The following is a 25,057-nucleotide window of genomic DNA, read 5'->3' as shown; positions in this document are numbered from 1 at the left end:
TCTGATGAATGACTCATTATGAACTGTCAAGCAATTACACATGAATCCTTTATAGAGTTGTCATTCTGTATTCTTTACTTAAAACAATTACTTGAAGTGTCTTTTAACTAATAAATTGACACTTGTGGATGTCAATTCATTAAAATGTGCTAAATGTATTAACCCTTTATAGGACACTCATTGAAAAACTTGGAAATTCAAAATTTCACCCCTAGAGAATTAATTAGGGATATTACATGATTTTTTGGCTTTTGTGACTTTTTTATGTTGCAAATCAAGGTCAATGAAGTTACCATATATGGTTCCTCGCCAGTCTAGGGTAAAACATTTTCAAAAAAGTCTATTTATAAAAAATCCACATGGTTCTACAACCTCACTGAGAGTCGTGGGAGGCTATTTTGGATGTTTACGGAAGTTAACAAATATAGCTATTCACCCAATAAAGGGTTAAAAGCAGAATCACTATCTGATGGCTCAATATGTTAAACATCTTGACTTGACTGGACAAGAAATTACATATGTATTCTATATTTTACATGTGGGCCAGGATGCTTGATAACCAGTACTGATTTCCTCATGTAGCTGAGTGCTGAGTGCTGCTTTTGGTCCATATAATGATTCAGTTAACGTACAGGTCCAACCATCATAAATCAGGTCAAAACATGATAATTATCTCTCCTTATTTATCTAAATCATGCACAGGTACATGTACTGTATGTACTTCTATTATCTTTAGTTGAAAGATAAGACTTTCTATCTTTTTTTTCTTCCTATAGTATCGACTGTGTACAGGTTATGGTATGAAATGGGAAGTAATACAAAAAAACACTGCAAAAGGTCAGACTGGCTTTATTCTGTAATTAAGCTTTAGCCACAAATCTCATGATAAAACTAAAAAACAGTCATATGCTGGTCCAATACCTTCTGATTTATCTTCTATGCTATCTAGCAAGGCCATGCTTAATTCTAAAGATGTTAATGTGGAACAAAAAAATGGTCAATTCCTAAAACAGCAGGTTAGTGCATCATAGGAGGATACTGTGCTTTTATTAGCCTATTTTCTGTGATGGATTAATACACATTTGGTGCTCTAGTGAGTATTTCCAGGAGTTGATTGCATTTAAATATAATGAAACCTGGAAAAGGTGACAAGCATGCCGAACTGTGCTGTGTGGTGATTGAGCACCAGTTGAGGACTTTGGCAGAAGCTTCAGTCAGTTGTTATTATAGATAGACTCTAAATATACAAAAAGCATGAAGTCATTAACTGCACAGCCAGCAGTTTCAAAGACGATAGAGTGAACCGAATCTCAGGAACCTTTGACATAGGTTCATCATATGTATTATGTCATATCTACTTTTGTTAAAGCTGGAAACAAAAAGAAGTTGCCCAAATCTTTCTACAACTTCCAGACCTTCCTCTCTCCATGCATAGAAAATTGTAGAATATGCAGAAATCATGCACAAACAAACAAACTATGCAGCGAACTCAACAAACGCTGCAGACAACAACAACACAGGGCGGGCAAGATCTCCTCAACGTGCTTCCTGCATTTCATTGTTTTTTTGATGTGGCGACGGAGGAACCGCAGTGTGGGTGGAGAAGATGAAGAGTAAAAGAGAGAGACAGAAAGACAAACACATAGAGGAGGAGGCAGGGGTGAAGGGGGGGGGGATTTTCAAGCACGTGCAGCTACAATATTTGTTGTCCTTTTCTTGGATAAATGTACACTTGAGAAGAACACCAACTGCTTTCCAACACACACACACACATACACACACAGTCAGCCACACCTACTACATGCCATTTCAAGCACATTAATTTAACTGATAGGTTTGTTGTTTTTAGATTAAAGCTAATATGTCTGGATAACTAATCCCTGTTTATTTCTAGTGACATGTCAACTGTCAACAGCTCCCAACCGGAATCATTGGGACGCTGGAAAACTGATGAAACCGCTGACACCATAAGATGTGACTTTGGGGATTATATTATTATATATAACATAAGGCTGGAATACAGGACAAATCAATTGACTGTTTTGTTTTTTGTCAGATGTCCTTGCTTGACTGATAATTTTACTGTGCAATCAATAGCCCATATTACCATGATTCTGATGAAGAATTAAGCAGCAGAGCATGTTTAGTCGATGAGGGAGCAGCTGCTGGGATCAATACAGAGAGTCGGGCTCAGAAGGTCATCTTAGGACACACAGACAAAGTTTTTGGCTATGACACATATGTATTTATCTAATTAGGAGGCGTTGAACCTTGTTTTGTGTCATGTGTGTACTTAGATGCTCTATGTGTTGTCAGTGAGTTTAAACCTGCCTACAATACTGAAGGTTGAAGTTCAGATGATGCATTGACTAAACTACATGACTTCCAGATGGCTTCATGGACTTAGACTTCGAGAAAAATGGTTAGGTGTAATAGTGGTTACGATGTATACAATATAACTGCAATGCCTCGGGGTTGGGACCTTTCTTGCATGTCATACCCCTCCTTCTCTCTCCATGTTTCCTGTCTGTATCACTGCTGTCCAAATAAAGACAAAATGCCAAAGACAAGGACAAGGGTTTATCCTCTGGGGTAACAGTATGCTCAGCAATCTGACACTTCGATTTTGACCTTTCTTGTGTATAAATAGTTTTACCCCAGTGGTGGTACCAGAAGAAAGGCAAGAAAAGGTCAGAAGGCCACAAAAAAAACGTAAGGATTCATCCTCTTGGGGCCATGAATTAAATCCATGGAAAATGGAAATGTGGCCCATAGACTGTAGTTACTATAGCTACTAATTTTTTGACCAAACCCTTCCAGGAACTATGGAACCAGCCACCTAGGAGATAAAAGGACCTTGTGTTTCAGCTTATGCTTGATCAGGACTTCTTTCTACAATGTGTTGTCCAACTGTCTTAGTGGGGTGATGGGCAATAGTATTTCAATATGTGGATAATGGCATTCATTCATTGTGTTTAGGCTCATGAGGTCCAAACCCTGGCTACTAATTTGTTCTAGTTGCTCCAATTTTACCTTTGGTGTTAGGTGAAATGTCAAAAGGTCAGCAAACACAATTTGGTAGAATCTTCTGGGGATCATGAATAGACATACAGATGTGCAGACTGATGGACAGACAGACTGAGGTTTCACTGGCTGCAGCACATAAAATAATCATATCCTTGCACAGTTTCTGAAGCTTATGTCGGTGCGTTCCTCTGTCATGCATGAAGCAGAGAGATACATCTCAGCAGACAGCTATTCACATAATAGTGGCAACATAATGGCTACCAGACTTCTAGCCATGCATTTACCTGTAATCTCTGCTCCCACCAGCCCTCTCTACCTCTCTCTCTCTCTCTCTCTCTCTCTCTCTCTCTCTCTCTCTCTCTCTCTCTCTCTCTCTCTCTCTCTCTCTCTCTCTCTCTCTCTCTCTCTCTCTCTCTCTCTCACACACACACACACACACATACAGGGGAATGTGTAGTAATAGCAGAGAATACATGAGAACATGAGGGGTCTCCCTCAGTAGAAGACACACACATTCACACACATATTTGCAGAAACGCCTCGTTATTTCTTTTTTTTACCACTTCCACCCCCACTCCTCTTCTGTGTGTGTGTGTGTGTGTGTGTGTGTGTGTGTGTGTGTGTGTGTGTGTGTGTGTGTGTGTGTGTGTGTGTTAGGTCCAGGGGAAAGCTGAGGCAGACCACGGCCCAGGGCAATGAAACTTCATCCTGACTAAAAGCAGTCAGCAAAGAGAAAAAAGAGAAACTCTCCCAGGATGTCCTTATTGAAAGCGTGTGTGTGTGTGTGTGTGTGGTGTGTGTGTGTGTGCACTTCAGAGGTAAGGGTTTAAACCACATGAGGGTTGAGGAGGAGAGAAGCTACCAACTCTATTAGCACAGCTACTACTTTTACTGCACATTATATCATGTCCCTCAAATCACAATTCAACCAAAACCATGATCTTTTCCTGACCTTACCAAGTGCTGCCAGTGTCCAAACCATACAAAGTGTAATAATGATGTAGTCAGTCTTGTGGATATTGTACTACAAGATCAGATACATTAGTGGAAAGGCTTGAATACCTTTCGGTGAACATTTCATTCATACGATCAGTATCAACATTTCTACAACTTGCCAGACACATTAATTTACCCTTACATACTGTTCATATTCTACACCCTTGCAGTATGTTCTGGGTCCGTTTTGACCCGGTCCAAGAATTCCCTCATAAAAAGTGTATGACTGTATCAATGAACGATGTGACTGATCAATAAATGGGTTATTAAACCTTGCTATAACATAGCAATAATGATTGAAATGACAAGAACTTTATGCAACTGTGGGGTTTATTAGAGCCATCAGTCTTCACTGCTACATCATAAAAAGAAATTCTCATAGCTACTATCTTATTAAAACTATTAACTATTAATTTCACTAAAACACATGTCAATAGATACGGCTCAAATCTGACCCAGAACTGCTTCAATAGAGCAAAATGTGTATCACCTATACAAAAGTATAACATTTAAAATATTTTTCATGTTTGTGCATTTTGGGCCACTTTAGGAAAAGTGATCAAATTTCAGGGTAAATGACATCTGGAGTGTTTTTACAGCTGTCAAATGTCAAAACAGGTCAAATTTGACCAGAACAGTATGTAAGGGTTAACATTCTTTCAATAGGTTGACAGAAAAAGGAATTAGGACAGCATTATGTTTTCTTAAAAAAGTGTTTGCCATTGCAACTTAGTAGTTTTAAATGGAATTTCTAGAAAACTAGGTTGGGAGATCAGGTAAAAAGCCTGCTTGTCATAGAGAGAGAGAAGACACCAGACATAATGATTATGGTTCAGAAATTGTTGGATGTGTTTGATCATCCAATAAGCAGATTCTGATGAACTATACTGGCTCATCAAGTGCCACTGAGAATAAAAAGAGACATAGAAGCTAACAGATTCTGAGAGTGGGTCTTTAGGATGATCTTACCTTACAAGTAAAACAGTCCTTGAATGTAATCCTTGGAAACATTTGTTTAATTTGTTTATCTTTTGTGTTTGACTCAAGTAAATCTACTTGAGAGCAATAGATAACGACAATGCAACAATTAGGGACCAGTATTGCAGGTCTGGTTAAAGGAGATCCCCCAGGCAAGGCCCATAGCATGTTGGAGGGATTATCTACTATAGTCTACTTGGGCTGGCGACACCTTCCCCAGAAAGAGGTACAGGCTGCATCTTCAAATAGTGTTTTCTATTGCAGCTTAGTAGCTGTAAACGTAATTTCTATTTTGATATTAGTAGTAAAGTTGTTGGATGTGTTAGACCATCTGATAAGCAGTTCTGATTAAGTATACTGGCTCCTTAAGTGCCACCATGAATACAAAGAGACATAGAATCTAACAGATTCCAAGTCTAGCTCTTGATAATGATCGTACCTTACAGTTAAAAAGATCTTCCAAAGTAGTCTTTGGAAAAAGTGTTTATCTGTTGTGTTTGACCCAAGCAAATCTACTTGAGAGCAGTAGACGACCACAATGCGACAATTAAGGGACCAGTTCTGCAGTTCTGGTTAAGGGAAATCCCCCAAGGGAAGGCCTGGAGCATGCTGAAGGGATTATCTACTATAGTCTTCTTGGGTTCGGGAAACACCTTCCCCAAGAAAGAGGTACAGGTTGTGCGGCTAGGAGAAAGAACACTTCCACCACCGCTGCATATCTGAATAGTAACGCAATGACTTAAACTGGACGGATGGTCTTTTAAGAAAGCAGATGCCACCCGTACTCTGGAAGGCATCAGAGTTTCACCAATCCACATGTATTACATTCTTGTTAGGAGTGGAATGTTAAGTATCAGCCTCACAGCCTGTATATCAGCAAACACTTAGCGCAAAAAGCTTTTTATTGTAGATGTAAATAAGCACAAACAAGCAGAAACTCTGTGATATGGTGTACCAGGTAATAACGATATTTAAGGGCATGTAGTCAAATTAGAAGCAAGTTGACCTCTTTTTCTTCCACCTCCACTGAACCGCAAATCTTCCCAGCCCACCTAACTGCTCCACGTTTTAAACAATAAACACAAGTGCATTTTCTTTCTCACCAAAACACTCCCACGGTTCCTCTCTGGTTAAACAAGTATGACAAGGTCAGAGATTATTTGTGTATTTAATGTTCGTCCAGGTTTTGGAAAAAAGGACTCAAACATGAACTGTGATGTTTTCTGTCAGGAATGCCGATTACAGCCTCTCAGTACAGTGACTGATGAAGAATTTAATGGATGTTTTCACTGAATGTGCCTATATCATGTTATGTTATACTCATGATACACTTGATATGAGCCGACCAATTAGAGCTTTGCGGGTGGGATTAAGAGCTGAGATATCTTCCTACCTACCTACTTCCTGCCAACATATTGTTGGCAGGAAGTAGGTAGGTGGGAAGTAGGTAGTAGTAGTCAATCTTTGAACACTGTAAAAAACATAAGTTAACAAGCCTCCATGTGGACTGAAGGATGGGACGAATATATATTTAGGACTTTACAGCAGCAAAATAACCTCTACCAAAAAAGGAAGCAACAAACATGAACATGTTTTTGAATGAATGAGGTGAAACAAATGGGGATTCTGATATTTGATTATAATCTAAAATTACTTATTTTTGGCACAAATGACTTAAGGCTGATATTAGCTTATAGATTTAACAACAGGAACACGCTAGCAGTGTTTTACAGTATAACAGAGCCTTTCAATGTAGTTTGTACCTTCACATCAACATTGAAATTACAACATTCATTCCATTTGTGTTTTGTTCCCCTACTACTACCACTACTTTCTCTGATTGTGATGCTACATTGGACATAGTTTCAATACATTGGCCTGTTTTAACCGTGCAACGCAGGAACAGATTAACAGTATGGTATTGTCACAAAATGTAGTTTAATAAAGGTTTGGCTTGATGTTTGAGCTAAGACACAGTAAATGGATGTACTTCAATTTGTGGATGTCAAAATGATATCTTTAACATCCCTTAAATGTCTTTCTGTTTATTATACACACAAATTATTGACCCAAAGCAGATGACAACGTAATTTAAATACATGTGAACACACTGTTTTCAGAAGCAAGCTCACATGGAGGTATGTCAATTGTTTCTTGAATGCATAGCAAATGTGGGCTAATCTAACCGTAAGATTTTCACTCCCATTGAAATTGCTTATTAACAAGTTTCTATTGTAGAGATGTCAACAGCAGAGATCAACGGGATAAACAGAGAAACCACAGAGGTGAACTCAAGCACTGAGTCACAACTTTATAATACTTTCTCCTGTAATCATGCAATCATGTTTTCTTTACCTGTGATATTACCTGACATTTATTGATGTGACTCATCTGAGGTTCTCATTCAAACTGTTATTATTATAGGGATTGAGTGTATTCAATGCTTATTGCTGTACTGTTGTATCTGCTGCATCATGGAAGAAAAAAGAAAAAAAGAATTCCATGTCATTATAAAGGGAAATGAAAAACTACCACAAAGACTTATTTGTTCAACAGGATGTAGTTTTATGGAGATTTGGATTAGTTGGATGATTTCAAAGTCCACCAATGAGTTTTATTACACACAAATCCATGATGTTTAGATGCTGAGTTCAAACATCTGTCTCTATTTTCCTCTTATTATACTAACTCTAAAAGGTACACGTGAATGGCTTTATTAAAGTCAAATCTTTGTCAACGGTTGAAACCTTAATGTTTGAAAAAAAAAGCAGGTGGAATCACATTCATGAATGACTTTCCTGATCTAATTAATCAAGTTTGATGTGGTTTGAGATCTGGGTGTAAACCTGTAACTTTCACTTCAATACACATCTCACCACACTTCTGCTTTCTGTTCCAACTCACATTTGCTCCACAAGCTGTTGACCGGTAGATTGGGGAGTAGATATGACCCTTTGTTTTGTGTGTGTGTGTGTGTGTGTGTGTGTGTGTGTGTGTGTGTGTGTGTGTGTGTGCGTGCGTGTGTGTTTGCATGTATTTAGGTTCTGGTTAAAAGGTCACACTCCCTGATTCCTGACCCACAACATTAATAAGGATTTAATGGCAACTGTGTATACACTTTAAACAATATGTTATACCAGCATGCAGGCGTGTGCACATGAACTCCTTCATGCTACAATGATACATGTAATGAAAACACAGGCTTTTCTGGTCTGTGTGTTGTAAATCATTTCATTTGATTTCACAGAGAATTCGTTGAGGTGGCAGACATTTAGAATAACTATACAGAAATAGCCAATCTTCTCGCTGATGGTCTCATTTGCTTATAGAGGTCTTATAGAGGCATCGGTATGTAGGTCATATAGAGGCATCAGAATAAAACAAAAATTCTTCCAACACTCCATCCTGTCTGAAGAGAAGACCTTTTTGTCCTATGATAATTATGTTACACATGTCCATGGTTCCCTGAGACATATGACAGACCCTAGACCTGTAGCAATAGAACCAGACTATACCTGACCTGTTAATGCTTAATCAAATTTGGAGCCTTCCCAATTTAGGTATTGGTTACTTGGAACCGTGTGCACCCATGAAGATATCTTGAATGTTTGTTAAACTCAGGATTAAGGTTAGGGTTAGGGTTAGGGTTAGTCTTTGACTGACATGATGATATGTTGCTCATTTCGACTCAGTCAACACACATCCAGCACTGTCACAACTACATCTGATTTTTGCGTCTTGTTGTAAAAATGAAATGAGGAAAAAGCAATTTTACCATATGTGCATGGGATCTGATTGAATAAAGCAGGAGGTGCCATGTGCTATGTGAAAACAGTTTACTGACATTTTTGACAGTAAGTAAATAAGACGATCAAATGCCTGTTCAAAAAACATTAAAATCATTGCAGCAGTTTAAAGTAATGCTTTAAATCCCTACTAAATTATCCAAATATCATCTATTTAAAAGATTCATTCACTCCTTTATTTCACCCAGCATTTGTGCTTTTTTCTGAGATCACTGTCAGATACGATTTGTTCATGATAGTTATGGCTGTTAATTTTTTTCACTTTATATGTCACAGTTACTCACATACCTGAAGTCAAATGGAATGTGACAGGTACGATGTTGTTTTTTTTACAGCCTGTATGTTACATTTAATGCAGGGCTGCCAGGTTTTGACTTCAGCTTCAATTGAGATTTGTTCCTGGGGGTGGGGTTGGGCGTTTGGGGGGGGGGGGGGGGGGGGGGGGTTACTGTACTATTAAATCATAATACCATCAATGTAATGCACTGCTTGGTGCCAGACTTTGGTGCCTATGAGAAATGCAAGTTGAGGCACATTGGAACCCAGCATATCTACACCATATCACCTTTGATGAAGGAATGCCTCTACCAAATAAAAGAGCACACCTCAGACAATACACACTGATTCACAATTTCCTAATGTGTGCATTTATTTGCTGTTGGTCTCCAAATAGTATTCAAAGATTATTATAGGCAAACTTTACAGGGCTCCTGGTGAGTCAATTAATAACAATTAATGACAAATAATTGTTTTTAAAGTTGCAACTGAAGTTTTCTTGTTAACAAAATCTGTATTCTTCATTTCTTGTATTTGACCTGCAGGCTGCTTTATGATGATTGACAGGGCAAATAATGCTAATGTGAATATCACACATTCAAATGAAACTCCGCCCCAGAGATAAAATTCTGATTTAAAACAAATTTCCTGCATTTCTACACCGCCTAACCTACCTAACCTAAGAACTAGGACTAAAGAAACAGCTCAATCAATCAATCAATCAATCAATTATATAGCGCCAAATCACAACAAAAGTCATCTCAAGGCACTTTTCACATAGAGCAGGTCCAGACTGTACTCTTTGATTTAATTTAAAGAGACCCAACATTCCCACATGAGCAGCACTTGGCGACAACACCAAGGAAAAACTCCATTTAATGGTAAGAAACCTCAAGCTGAACTGGACTCTGGGTGGGCGACCATCTGCCTTGACCAGTTTGGTTGACAGCGAAATAAGGAAGAGAAAGAGAGGGAGAAAGGAGGAAAGGGAGAGGAGAGGGAGGCACAGTGACAAACAACATTGAAAATAGAAACTAGTCTAGTATAGTTAGCTTGAGGGTGCTATGAAAACAAGAATGCATGAAAAACGGTATATAATTGGCTGGATCACGACAGGAAATGAATATTAGAAGACATTATACATTTATTTTTCACTGTGTGAGAAACTGGATTTGTAGCATGAAAGTGTGTAAAAGGTGTCAATTTGCATGGGTCATGCAGTTAAGGTGTGACAGTTGGCAGCCCTGATTATACCTGGTGCACACCTTCAACCTGGGGCTGTAGCTGCAGGGAGTCATTATCAGCTCTGAATCTACAGATCTGGATACAGTTTGAGGAAAACGGAAGCATTACTGTTCAAACAAACTTAATTAGGGCTTTTCTGGGCCAACAGCTTGATAAGGCAAACAGTCAGGAGGAGCGCTGCTGCTAGATGAGGAAAGTAATTGTGTAACAACATACATGCCAACGTGAGGGTCAACATCAGTCCATTGTAAAGTCTTTTGTGTTATAGATGTGTTTCAGGATTGGGATTTTGAGATTCATTTTTCTAAGAAGTGATGCATGTCTAGTGGGAGGTGACATGACCACACAATAGGAAGTGACACAGCAGGGTTCAATTGTCATGGACCAAGTTAGAGTTCAGTGTTTTTCCATGTTGAAATCAAATTTCCCAGGTGATTCTTTCAAAGTTTGTCCAAATGGTTCCAGGGATATTTGACATTCTTTGAAGGCATATCATGCAAAACCTATGCAAAGCTATGCAAATATGATAGGCAGAGTCTGACTCCAAGCACTGATTTTCCAGGTGGAAAAACTCCCTGACTCAACAGACTGCATGTTTGGTGCTGCGAGAGAAAAAAGTGTTCTTGTCAGTGCATTCTTGCGACTGGGGATTGGCCTGTGCTAGAAATATCTAGAAGTGGTGAGAGTGTTACTTGTCCTATACCAACTGTGCTCTTTCACAGTTGGTATACCTTTCGTACAGAAGATACATTGGTTGTCACTGTTAGCAGAGACTCCAGTCTACAATATAGCTCCATACACTGGAATCAGTCTGAATTACATTACATAATTATCAAATAAAGTTACTCCCTCTCTTATTATCCACCCCCACACCTCCTACGTAACAACATGCATTAGAAAAAGCACATTAATCGTAAACTGGATTGTGTTACGGAAAGGTCATAACATTTAGATAATCATGAGGCACTAATCATTCCCACTAAAACCAGAATGGTGAAATTCTTCTAGGGTTAACAACTCCTTAAAACATGTTAACATCTGCTCAGTACTCACATAATGACATTTCTTTGGAAGTTCTTCTCAGACTCCGTTTTACTTTCTGGTCTCAAAGAAACCACCATCATATCAGAGGTGGTGGTGTTACTGGCCATTAACCTTTTGCAAACACTGCACACATTCTCACTATCAACAACAGTTGAGAACAACACTGTCAATTTATTGAATACACAGAGATAAGGATGCAAAGATACACTGTAAGAAGATGCGGGTGATAAGAAACCCCATGGAACACGAAATCTCGCATTGATCTTTCATATACATAAGCACACACAACCCCCTACTGTGCCTTATCTGCAGAAAGCTAGAGACTGAAGGTCTGACTCTGATGAGAGTATTGAGAAGCAAATGAGTATTGTTGCTTAAATTAAACTGGTATTTACAACTACCAGTAGGCTATGTTTTTATTGTTTGAGGGAGTGGAAATACTGATGTCGAAGTGAATGGTCACTGTTCAACAAGCCTTTGTAAATCAATTGCAATCTTTCATTGACAATTTCTTTCATAAGCAGCTCCTGAAAAGGTGAACTGAGTTACTATCCACATTAGGATGAATACTTATCTACTACAATGGGTGTTTTAGATATGTAGACAGGGGAACAACAAACAATTTACCATTTAAATGCTTTCATTGAGGCATATAATATGGCATTGTAACTGTTTTGCACTTATTTGCGACATTCACTCTTACTTCTAATGTAACACTTCATTCAGACTAGTCATGTTTATAGCTGTTCTGCTCTGTCCTTGTTTGTTAGCTAAAGTTAGCTAACAAGTTAGCTAAAATGTTGGCACTTAATAATTTTTGTTCCACGTTAAACATTAAACTATTTGACAGTAATTGTTTGGGTCATGGAGGATATTCTACGACTTCATGCACTAAACCCTCAGGTCTGATATCTTTTGTAAAAAATATTAGTCCCATATTGTAGTAAGACATTTGTACACCCCATACACAAACAAATATGAAATAGTAACTTTAGTAATAATAAGTTAATAATAAGTTTAGGAGTTAAGTTGTATCAGATGCGAATCTCTTTTTCTACACAATCTCACAATCAAAATTTGCTATTTAAATGGTGGTCCGAAGCTTCCATGCTAATCATAATGCGTGACGTAGAACCTTGAGCCAGGACAAAGCACAATCATCATTTAAATGGCAACAACAGTTAACGCCTTTGGACAGTCACTCCTCACAGGCATTCATGGTATTGCACTCAGTGAAGACATGGATTAGTTTTGTGAAGAGAAAAAGGTGACCTGCTGACAGAAGTTCAAACATTAGCCCACTTTCTCACCTCTGCTCACCTGTTTCGAAACATTGCAAAAATAAGTCAAATGCAACTCCCCATGATTCTGGTGTCAGAAAGGTGTGTGTGGGAGGTAGTTTCAGGTGAAGTCAACAATGTGACAACACTTCATTTGAAGCATAATAAGCCCATAATGGCACTAGCCCCCCCATGTCTATTCTTATTTCTCTTCACTTTACTGGCTTTAGGCTTTCGGGCTGGTACTGTTTAACATGCAAATGTCTCGGGCTTGTGAGAACTAAAAGCCTCTAAATGTCAGTGTGTTTTTGAATCAGGTTTTCTTACTTCTGGTTATGGAACCTGAAAATTACAGTTTCACTTGACTTGTCTTGAGAGAAAACCAAATAATTGTTGCTTTATCTTCTGAAAAATCACAAAATATTCACCGTAACTTTCAGTAAGCTATGCTTTTAGCTTAAAATACAGACAACCCAGAATGTGCTTTCGCTTTCTGACAGAATGAAAGAAACTCTCTACAACAAAATACATTGAGAACCAGAAGCTAGCAGAACAGAAGCAAATGCAGAAGGGGGTTATTGTTGTAGCTCTTTCTATTAAAGGCATCTAATAGTCCGGTATTGGAACTGACTACAAGAGCTAAAGATTTGAATGTCATGAAAGGATACCCCTCTCTCTGTTTTGGACAATCTCCCTTTCAGAGATCAGCTAAGCAAAATAGCTTTACGTTTTGGCTGACAGTGTGCATTTCCATGTCTATCTTTGCATGAAACCCTTGCCTAAAGTTACACTTGTGCAGTGGACAGATGCACTAATTGCCATGTTCACATTCAAATGAGCTAAATGCTGGGACACAACCCTTACCCATTGTTACCTTTAAAGGCTCTGGATTAAGGTTACGCACATTCATGTGCACAAGTGGGCAACGCTTCCTTGTTTTTCCGGTATCTTGTATCCTGTTCAGCCGTGGTGGCTATGACCTGAACTGTCACATAGTGTTATTATTTCAGAGGCCAGACACTTTCCTCTACTATACAGCCACTTTATAACCCCTGAGCTTACTGTTTGACAAATATTAGCTGGCCAAAGCCTGGAAGTAGTTAGCCTGAGCCTCATTCACAGATACTTGTCAAAGGAGCAGCCTGTAGACTAGAAGTTTGCATGTGTGTGTGTGTGTGTGTGTGTGTGTGTGTGTGAGAGAGAGAGAGAGAGAGAGAGAGAGAGAGAGAGAGAGAGAGAGAGTGTGATATGGCATGTATGCATTCCAACCCACCCAACCCCCTTCCAAGCTCCCACTGACCCATTGTGCCGGATTTTTTTTCGCCCCTCATCCTTGCCCTTGGCCCTACATGGCCCCCGAGCACCCACCCATCTAGCCAGCGCAGAGGTGCTGTTAGGTCAGTTGTGGTGCAGGACACACACACACACACACCCATGGCCAGTTTGACCCCCGCCTATCTGTGTTCGCGGATCACTTCACAGGACAATCTCCCTATCCATCTTTGCAGGGTCATTGTGGACCTGCCCTCAGCTGAGAAAGGAGCTTCATTCACAGGGAAAAACCCCTCTTTCTCTGCCTTCTCTCTTTCACTCAGTTCCCTCTGGATGATGGCTGGAGGAAGGGAAGCCCTCACACAGATACTCCGTGTTTGTGTGTGTGTGTGTGTGTGTGTGTGTGTGTGTGTGTGTGTGTGTGTGTGTGTGTGTGTGTGTGTGTGTGTGCTGTTAGAGGTCATATTTAGAATATGAAGAGGCATCAGGACTTCAAAGCAAGACACAGAATGAGGATGAAGACAAATGTCGCTTCAACACCCCTACAAACTCACACACAGCATTGATTTTAGGTATTTAAGTTTGTGGGGTCTGTTGAAAGCAGGACAACAGCTTGGAATATATCCCTCTAGCAAACATATCCAAAGATTGGAAAGTCAGTAGTCCATACACATACATACACACACACACTTATATGGTTAAAGAACCCATCTTAGCTGAAGAATTAGGGATGTAATTAAGAAGAAAGAAGAAGAAATAACACATACACACATGTTGCCTTGCAGGTGGCACATGCAGGTATGTCAGGCATGCATACTACAGTCTAAAGGCTTCAGTGTCAAGCAAAACTTTTATAGGTTATGTGTGACTGAATAAATTGGTTAGTGGTGTGTGTGTGTAATGTGTAAAAGAACAGGCTTACACACAGTACACTTAATGGAAAAAATCTTCAGCTACTATGGTTTAGAAAGTGCAGAATTGGGGAGTGGGGGTTACAAATAGCACGGGGGAGGGTCTGAGGAGGGTGAGATGAGTGAGCACACACACACATACCAGACAAACCATTGAATGAATGAAAGGCAAGACTGGGAAATGAATGAATGAATGAACGGTTGAGATGAAGTAAATGAATGAAGGATGCCAATGCAATTTGGCATTCTCATTCAGAAAACAACATAACAAACATGGAGATAGAAAGTGAACTGTTGTGATAATGTGCAAAGTGTGTTTACAGGTCCATAGAATCCTTTTTTTAAATCTGTGCAGTCATAGTGGAACTCATATTGTGATAGCGTCTGTGTCATCCAGTAGGAAAGTTAAATTCCTGCTAAGTAAGGTATTAACTTTGAAATCATCCATTAACTGAAGTATTAGCTGGTACAGGAAGTTTGCAAAGAGATATAAAAATGTGCTTGTCACATGTTTATATAGTTCTTTCCTCAAACTACTTAAACTCGTGAAAACAGTATTAGAAATTACTTTATTTAGGTGATTATAACTGTGGTAAAGAAACAAGTGACGAGGTTCACACTTAACATTTTTAATTTACACTTTTGTAAATTTGGTTTATGAACATAGAAAAACTAATGAAATCCCTTTCAGCCTCAGCTGTACTTCGTTTTTAGTGTTAATTAGCAAACGCTATCAAACTAGCAGGCTAAATTATCAAAGTAACCATTGTAAGTAACATACCTGCAATAGGCTATGCTACTGTTGTCATTAGCATTTGGGCCATGTAGCCTATATAACATGTATTATATTTTATATAACTTGTACAGACACATTTTCTTTAAGCACTTGCGCTACAAGAACCCATCATTCTTATAAAGAACCTACAATACACTAACATGCTACTGTCATGTTCTTAGCATTTAGCTCATAGCTCTATAGTTAGGTTACAGCCTTACTAAGGACTCTACAATCTTTTCTTGGGCCTTGTAGCCTATATAACATGTGTTATATATATATACATATAACTTGTACAGCCATATATTTACTTTGACCAGCTGCACTACAAGAACCCATCATTCTTATAAAGAACCTACAATACACTAACATGCTACTGTTGTCATGTTCATGTTAGCAGTTACCTCACAGCTATTAGGCTACAGAGTTACCGATGAGTGTTATTCTTCTATCTTTCCTTGGGCCCAGTATATAACATGTATTATATATATTATATATATATTATATAACTTGTACAGTCACATTTTCTTTAACCATCTGTACTATAAGTACCCATCATTCTTATAAAAAGCCTGATTTAATAAAGCTAACAAAATCAACCTGGTATTCATGTTTCAGGCTGAACCAAGCTAGTCATATACATTCAACAAGTGGCTGAAATCAGCTTGAATGTTTTGAGGAGGGGATGAAAATGAGGGCAGAGGGGAGTCACATGGCACTGTAAGTGAGAGAAAACCAGGGCAAAAAGCAATGGCCTTGATGTGGTAAATCGCAGCCTTGACATATCATTTATTTTCCAGCCGTGGGCTCTGTGGTGGTGTGATCAGTAGTCTGAAGCAGTCTGTTCCCTGCTGGTTTCACTTCAGCTCTCTCTGCTGTCCCTTTAAACACTTCCTTTCCCTGTTACCATAAAGCTGCTAGAAGAGCCTCCCTGCAAAAGTCACATGCTCCAGCTCCCTTTGTTTCCCACAGAAACCCCTCTATCTGTGCTGCAGAGGACAGAATATGCCATTGAAGAAAAAGTCATATGTGAAGCAAATGAAGCTGATATGAATAACTGCTAGTTTTCAGTTTTCTAACTTTCTTTGTCAGCAGGAGACATGTTTTAATTTCCAACATGCTGCCACTTACCAACATGTCAAATAATGAAATAAGATTAAAAAGTGTAGAAAAAGTGGCTTGTGCTTGTGCTATAAATAAAAGTAATTCAACATTTATTATAGTGGGAAATTAAAGGATGGTGATAAATATGCTCATGTGATTGTTTATATTATTTTATGTAACTATTATTTTAATTGTACTGACAGAGGGTTCAGTTGTAAGAAGAAAAACATGTTACATTTTACCTATGTAACCACAGCTATTGGAAACATTTAAATGGACACAAACTTAAAATAAATTGTACTTTTGCAAGCATAAAGGGAAAGTGAAGCTGAATACTTACAAAGTAAAATAAACTTTGGAGAAATCTGCAACTTTATAATTCATTTATATATGTAATTACATTAATAATACACATTTTGCACAGCAGAATTATATTGTATTTTTAATCTCTCTCAACATCAACAACAACAACAAAGTGGTGATGCAAAGTGTTGCTGCTGTGACTCCAGGCTCTATCCACAGAGGTGTAACACTTTTCAGGCATTACGGTAGTCCGCCCAATAGCCTAGAGAGGAATTCCAGGAATGTGAAAAGCTCCAATTCATATTGAAACTAGATTAAAATGTGCACAATTTAACACTAAATGCTCTAGTCTACTTTTAACTGGAGTAACTGAGTACATGTGTGATGACAGAGCCCGAGTCATACGCTCTGTACTAAGTTGTAAATATGAGCACACATGCTGCTCCTGCTGGCTTCATTGATTTGTCTCCAGTCTTACTGAATGGGGTTTATTCTCACCGTGTGTGAATAAAGTAGCAGAGATGTCCATGCTGTCAATGGAAATGGGCCTGGATTGATTATTTGAACGACTATACTACGTCAAGGGACTTTGATAGGGTTATCAATACCATTGTGAACTTTTCCAGTGCACTGAACTTTTCCCCACATGAAAAGTTACACCGACATCTGCCTAGTAACAGCAATTCCTCTCATTGGTGCAACTGCAGTCTCCTCCCGTTTGTGTGTGTGTGTGTGAGTGTGTGTGTGTGTTAGGGAAAGTCTTTAAACTTTAGTATTTGCACTCAAGTATTACTTCATTCTAAACAGCTTGTCTTCTGTACTGTGTTTTTGAGTGGTATGAACTCATTATTTTGATGGATTTACTGAAGCTCTAAAGGGGCAATCAGCAAATTTAGATATACTACAGCTCATTTCATAAGTTTTATTTATTTCATATATAAAGTGTGTTCATATAAAGGTTGTAAACTGAGCTCCAAACTGTTGTATGTTGGCTCACCAGTCCACATCCACATAGTCTCATTTGTTCCCATTTAGGACATGACTTTGTCTTAACTTACCCACATTGTTCAGCGGTTAATGATTCATGTTTACAGTAGGTATTTAGATTTTTTTAATGAGTCATTTTATTGATTTATCAGGTATTGAATAATGAGTTGTAACCATGCTTACTAACAGATCCACAGATGGTCTAACCTGTTATAACACAATTCAGTGAGCCCCTGTGTTAACCCCTCTGTGTTATTTGGAGGAGGAACACACTACATGGAAATAAATAAAGCAGCATTGTGTAGTTCAGGATTGCACTATTGTCCCATGTGCTCACCTCATGCTCAGCACAGTTTGGTGAGAGAGCTGCTGCTGCTGTTGCTGCTGCTGCTTTGAGTCCCACTGGAGAGACTCAATGAAAGAGGGGAAGAGGGGAAAAAAAGGGGTGAAAGTCGTTATCGCCCCCTACCGACAATAAGCCGCCTCACCCCTTCAACAACCCTCCTCCACATACTCAGCCCCGGACCTCCCACCTCCTCCCCAGAAGCTACCAGTCTATAGGAGTAGGGAGCCGAGGCGGAGTCCCCCCCCCCCCCCCATCCTCCTCCTCCACTACCCCCCCCCCCCCCCTCCATATGTATATAGGCTAATAGAATCTCCCTAGCAGTCTCCCTAGCAGTCTGCCTGTCTCTTTGATCCCCCCCCCCCTACACACACACACACACACACACACACACACACACTCTTAACAACAGCTGACGTCACCCGCGCGCAACCCACCCACCTCCTCCTCCTCCTCCTCCTCCTCGGCGCGCGCTCCATGGTAAACTTCTGCTTGTGTGCTTGTGTGTGTGTGCCCGTGAGCGCGAGGCAGGGGTTTTTGTCTCGCGGGGGGAAAGCGGTCTGTTCTTCAGAGGGCTCGCGCACACCAGAGGAGCAGCAGCACGCAGCAACAGCAGCAGCAGCAGCAGCAAGAAGAAGAAGAAAGAGATTTAAAACACCAGCCGACTATTTTATTCCTTCTGTCTGCTGTTAGTCTGTTCTCCTTACATTACAGTGACATTTAAACCAGCGCAACACACGCACGTTATTCCGACGGTGAGAATCATTTTTTAATAGCACAAGTACTATGGAGGACCAGCTGCTGTGCTGCGAGGTGGACTCCATCAGGAGAGCCTACCAGGACGTCAACCTGCTCAACGACCGAGTCCTACACACCATGCTGAAGGCAGAGGAACTCTACCTACCGTCGGCTAACTACTTCAAGTGTGTTCAGAAAGAAATAGTGCCCAAAATGAGGAAAATAGTTGCCACCTGGATGTTAGAGGTTGGTTTTTACTTCACTTCCAACTTTCCTTCTGTGTCCGAGTTTCTGCTGATCGCGGGTTAGTCTTTGACTAGCTTGTCCCTTACTACCTAAAACATGATCAGTGAGCCTCAAAGTGACAGTTCAGAGAGGTTCATGTGTGTTATTTCACTGTGCACGTTACATAAACCTCTGAAAATGAGTGCTGGGTGGTCCTTCTGCTATAAGAGGAGATATAGGCTAGTGATTGGCTACAGACTGTATTCAGTTTCCACCATCAATACTTTGATTATTGATTATTTAGTATTATTTTCCAGAAGGCTATGAAATGTAATAAGACTGGGAAAATATTCCAAAATAACAGCAATGTACACGTATGCAGTCTGGCCCGTGCCAGTATTACGCGCCATCTTTGTTGTCGTATATGAGAAGGATTTTAATATAATTAAAAATCTATAATATCAGCAGCAATGACAGTAACTGGGTTATATGGTGCAGAAATGCATCTTAATCATAAGGCTGTTACATATAGTGTGCTGTAGCTTGATCCTCTGCTATCAACTGCTAAAGTTTGTTTTGCTTCACGAGACTCGCTGCTGTCTGCGAAGGTCGCTGTGAAAAAATGGCTTTTTCTTCAAAAAGCAAACGAATCAAATGGATTTTAACAGTCGGATTTGATAGTTTAGATGTTTCTGAACATTTACATGAACTTTTGGATTGAATTCTTTGCCGTTTGATATTTTTAATTAATTTCTAAAGCGGCGCATCGGGAGAGTCGGGGGGGAAGTGGCGCGTGCAGCACGTGAAAAAGCCCAGCCTGAGAAATTAATTTGTTTTAAATTGGCACGTGTCACAATTCGACACATTTCACTCTCATCCGATCAGGCATTCCGCGAGGATCATTTACATGCCACTTGCGCGCGGCCTGCTAATTTTTAAATATTTATAAATATTTTTTGAAAAGATGACGAAGTTGAAATTAGAGAGTGAAACTTGCATCGACGCCACCTTTGTGTCTCAGTCAGAACTGACTGCAAACTAATTCCCGACTGTTTTCAACGCTGCGACACTCTATTCTTATCAATATATGACACTTTTGACTTTGATCGTTTTCTCCTGCACGTCACATGCAGTTTGTGTTAAATACCGTGCCACACACCAGCTTTAAACAATAAAATCAAATGAATTCAATGCGGAAAAAAATGCGTTACATCTCTTTTTAATTTCATTGGGATCATTGCTGATGGTGCAGCTATTGAATGCAAACAGCTGTGCGTATAGAATAAGGCACAGAGCCAGTGGGGGGGATATAGACGTAATAATGCATATGAATAGGGGAGTTTTCTTCTTTTTTTTCTTAAGTGCTTTTTCTCACCTCCCAGGTCTGCGAGGAACAGAAATGTGAGGAGGAGGTTTTTCCGCTGGCTATGAACTATTTGGACAGATTTTTATCAGTGGAGGCCACCAGGAAAACAAGACTACAGCTGCTGGGAGCTACGTGCATGTTTCTAGCATCCAAGATGAAGGAGACTGTGCCCTTAACGGCGGAGAAACTCTGTATCTACACCGACAACTCGGTCCAGCCCGGAGAACTGCTGGTAATTGAGTTCTGCAGACATGGATGTTGCATAACACATACAGTAGACATGAGCACCATGCACTGGGAGAGAGCACATGACCAGAATACAGAGTGTTTGCACTTCCCTCTGCTTGGTCAGAGTCACCATGATCAGAAACCTTTATAAGATGTGTCACAGAGTATATTTTCATTTGATTTCAAACCAAATATATATATAAACGTAGCTTTGCTGCAGCACTGACTGAATGGCTGCCTGTGACTTTCCCATGGTGACTGGAAGGCCTCTCTGATTTCATGAATGGTCTCAGTGACTGCCAAGAAAACACTGGTCACAGCGACACCTAATGGTGTTAAAACAGAAGTGCAGGCTACTATTTGGCAATGACAAACTGATCATTAAAGAACTGCAGTCACACGCTTTTCTCTTTTTTTTATTATGTTTGCTGTGACATTTGTTTTTACAGTGCGGTCGTTTCCATTGGCCGTGCTCCAGTCAGAGTGGAGATAAGTGATGTTTGGGATATTTGGAATCACACTATAATCATAATAAAGGTTACTGAATCTGTAAAAATATACATAAAATAGATTAGAATATGGTCGTATTTATCTATTAGATCTGTGGAGAAAAAAGGTGAAAACTAGGAATATTAATCAGCAGGAATATAAGAATCAGTCCCATGCTGATTAAAAAAAAAAAAAAAAAAAAGCGCCACAGCTGCAGGAAGTAAATGTCACAGCAGACATAAGGAGGAGTAAAGCTACATTTTGTTCTCTTAGAGATGAGAGTGGGTCAGTTTGAGTGAATGCCTCTGGTCTTGGTCCGTCCACAGCAAATGGAGCTGCTGGTTCTCAACAAGCTGAAGTGGGACCTGGCTTCGGTCACGCCTCACGACTTCATCGAGCACTTCCTGTCCAAGCTGAAGATCTACCCGTCCACCAAGCAGATCCTCAGGAAACACGCCCAGACCTTCGTGGCCCTCTGCGCTACAGGTAGGACACGCACCAGGGAAACTGCACTATTATCTCTATACCAGTACCTAATCTCAAAAGTCTACATATTTTCAATTGTTCTGTGTTTTAGTGTGCACAAATGGTTACACTATACTTAGTTATACTCTATATTTTCTTCTCTGTAGCCTATTGCAACTTAAAATCCCCTGTAAAATACCACTGAGGATTGAAGTGTTTTTATGAGGGATAAAGAACCCTAACCTCAGTTTAAAGATGACTGTTTTTTTGCCCTCTTCAGGCCAGTTTCTTTGTTTTGTTATTCTGCCATGTTCTCATTATTAGTTAATAAATGTTGAAGGTTCAGAGGAGCAGATGTGTGGAAGTCTGTGACCATAATCAGTCATGTGTTGTTGTTTTTTCCTTGTTAGAAGAAGGGGGGGGGGTTATTTAGCCTAGTTTACTCAGTGCTCCTGACTCCATTTGGGAACTAGTAGGGTACAATGGTGGTATGGTATCAGAGCGAGAGCGAACGTTTTACTCGGTAAAGTAGTAAATGCGGTATATTAAGTCGTCCCTCTCTTTAAGTCTTCAATATGTCAGTGACCAAAAGTTTTAACACAAATCCAATCAACTGGGTCAATCAGAAATCTCTCACACCTCATCTGTTTAGTGGTCTTTTTGGTTTGAAAGATAGGATTCACTTTATTGTCCCAAAGGACTAAAAGTGCCAAATACATGGACCTCTCTTATACCACCAGGCCTGATGATCATTTTCGGGGAACCACCAAGGCCTGAATATTTGTGGTGTTTTTATCAAACTGACGCCTACTTCTACATTTTTTTTTACAGATGTCAACTTCATCGCCAGTCCTCCGTCCATGGTGGCGGCGGGTAGCGTGGTGGCAGCCGTTCAAGGCCTCTACCTGAAGAGCCAAGACGCCTCCCTGTCCTCCCAGAACCTCACCAACTTCCTGTCCCAGGTTATCCGCAGCGACCCGGTACGCCTCGCAGCAAACACACACATAAATCTATTGTCGTTTTCTAGATGTTTGTCATGCCATGGTATTAACCGGATGTTTGGCGTTTGTCCGTTTTATTTTACAGGACTGTTTGCGGTCATGCCAGGAGCAGATAGAATCTCTGCTGGAGTCCAGCCTGAGGCAGGCTCAGCAGCACAGCGGCACGACGGAAACCAAACGCGTGGACGAGGACGTGGACCTGTCCTGCACCCCGACAGATGTCAGAGACATCAACATCTGAAACCGAGGCGGAAGCGTCGCGCGATGAACCCGATGATCAATGGGGGAAAAAAAGTTGTAGACAGAGGAGGGCGGTGGACAGGTGGACCGGGGAGGGGTTGCGGTTGCCTCATCTGAACTCAGCCTCCCCTTCCTCCTCCTCCTTCCTGGTTGGGCTGCTAGCATGGCCGACGTGTCCCTCACACACACGCCCGCTGTCCATTACAGCCGTCAAAGACAGGCCCTGCCCCGCTACACACAAAAAAAAACCCCAAGTCACATTTCCTGCCAGTGTCCCCTCCCATCCCGGGAAAAGAAACGAACACTACAGAAATGTACTCGAAAGAGAAAGAGAGAAAGCGAGAGAGAGAAAAAAAGACACTGAAAATTGAAAACGACCTGCGTGGGCTGGAGTTAAAGCCACAAAAACATTCTAGTAGATTTTTTTTTCTTTTATTCCCTGAAACATTAAACTAGGAATCTTTAAATTACCACAGACTCAACTCACCTACTAAAACATCCCAAAGTGTCGTGTACAGTAGGTCCTTGTAGTCTGTCTTCAGGTCTTTTACCTGAAAGCTGACATTTATTAAAGAGAAGAGGCTTTTTTTTCATTTCTTTTTTCTGTTATACCTAGAATGTTTTAGACTTCTTGTCCGAGTTCCCATGTTTGTCTTGTTGCAGTGCAGACATACATATATCCCTGCTTGCTTATGTTTAGTCACTTTATTATATTATATCATTAGTCTTATACCTCTTTTCTTTCAAGCTTTTTTTTGTTTTTTTAGTGTGAAACGCTCTGTTGTTTTTAACGACCATTAGGCGACCACGGCTGATTGTCGAGGTTCGGACAAATTCTGATTCTTTGTCCGTTTCCTCTCCGGGGTTGTTGGCTTTTACCCGTTTTTTTTACGGCTCGCTGTAATCTGACAAGCATCAAAAATGGACGCAAGCAGAGCCGTCCACAGTCGTGTTCTTCTTCTTCTCCTTCTTCTTCTTCTTCTTTGTTTAGTCATACCTAATATCATTCCAACTTTTTGTTTCCTAAAAAGAAAAAAAGCACTTTTTGGTCAGCAGTGCTGGCTTGTCTAAAAAAAAAAAATTAAGAGAGCAAGAGAGAGAGAGAGAGAGAGAGAGAGAGAGAGAGAGAGAGAGAGAGAGGAAATCACAATGATAGAAGTTTGTAAAACAACATGAAAATGGACGGAGGAGGTCCAAGCAGAAGTCTTTATGGTGATGGAGAGTCAGGGCAGGCACGCAGACAGTTGCACCTGCAGAAATACCTTCTTTTTTTTCTCTTTTTTAACAGAAAAACAAGACTGAATGCTGCTTGACGCTGTGGCCTTCCAAGTCTCAGATAAGAGTCTTAGTTTAACAAACATTTCATAGAGGCGGAGCTGCTCGTATCATCCGAAATCTCATTGGTTTAGTTAAAGTTCAGCGTGCAGAGCCAAAGGCTGGAGGTCTGAAGGTTTAAAAAAGAAAGTAAAGAGAAGTATTGTTTTTATAGCTGAAATAATACTTTATTTTTATAGAGGAAAAAAAACACAAGTATTATTTATTTTTGTAGTTGCTAAACTAACCACGGCTCCACAGATTGATGTTTTAACTCAAACCGCTAAGATGATTTCTGCCTCCAGAGCAGCTCGGGCCCCTTTGAGAAGTCGAAAGAAAAAAAAAATCACCAGTACAGCATCTCCTCCATTGTTTCCACCTCAGTTCAAATACTGCTCATGGATTCTGGGAAAGGGGATGAAGCTAAGAAAAATGTATTAAAAAGGTAAAAAAAAAAAAATCGAGGAGTGTTGAGACTATTGACGTGATTTTGCACAAACCTAAAAGACGTGGACTGCGTTTTCTTGGGGTAAAAAAAAAAAAAAAAAGTTGGAGAGCAAAAGCTGGCAAGAGTACCGAGGGAGTGAAAACGGCGTCAAAAAAAAAGTGGCAAAAAAGGGTGAGGGCTCGACAGCGACGACGCG

General features: G+C 40.1%; 1 protein-coding gene across 1 annotated transcript; it reads left to right on the top strand.

Annotated features, from left to right (window-relative positions):
• Window positions 1–18,915: 18,915 nt before the first annotated feature.
• On the top strand, window positions 18,916–24,736 carry ccnd1 (cyclin D1). Its single transcript, XM_053318612.1, has 5 exons — window positions 18,916–19,331; window positions 20,693–20,908; window positions 21,720–21,879; window positions 22,690–22,838; window positions 22,945–24,736. Exons 1-5 carry the CDS (start codon window positions 19,134–19,136, stop codon window positions 23,098–23,100), a joined length of 879 nt encoding a protein of 292 aa, XP_053174587.1. The 5' UTR covers window positions 18,916–19,133; the 3' UTR covers window positions 23,101–24,736.
• Window positions 24,737–25,057: the final 321 nt, after the last annotated feature.

This window comes from Scomber japonicus, chromosome 1, assembly GCF_027409825.1.
Source record: "Scomber japonicus isolate fScoJap1 chromosome 1, fScoJap1.pri, whole genome shotgun sequence".
Taxonomy (NCBI): domain Eukaryota; kingdom Metazoa; phylum Chordata; class Actinopteri; order Scombriformes; family Scombridae; genus Scomber; species Scomber japonicus.
Note: the sequence above shows the minus strand (reverse complement) of the source record. Positions and strands in the feature narration are given on the sequence as shown.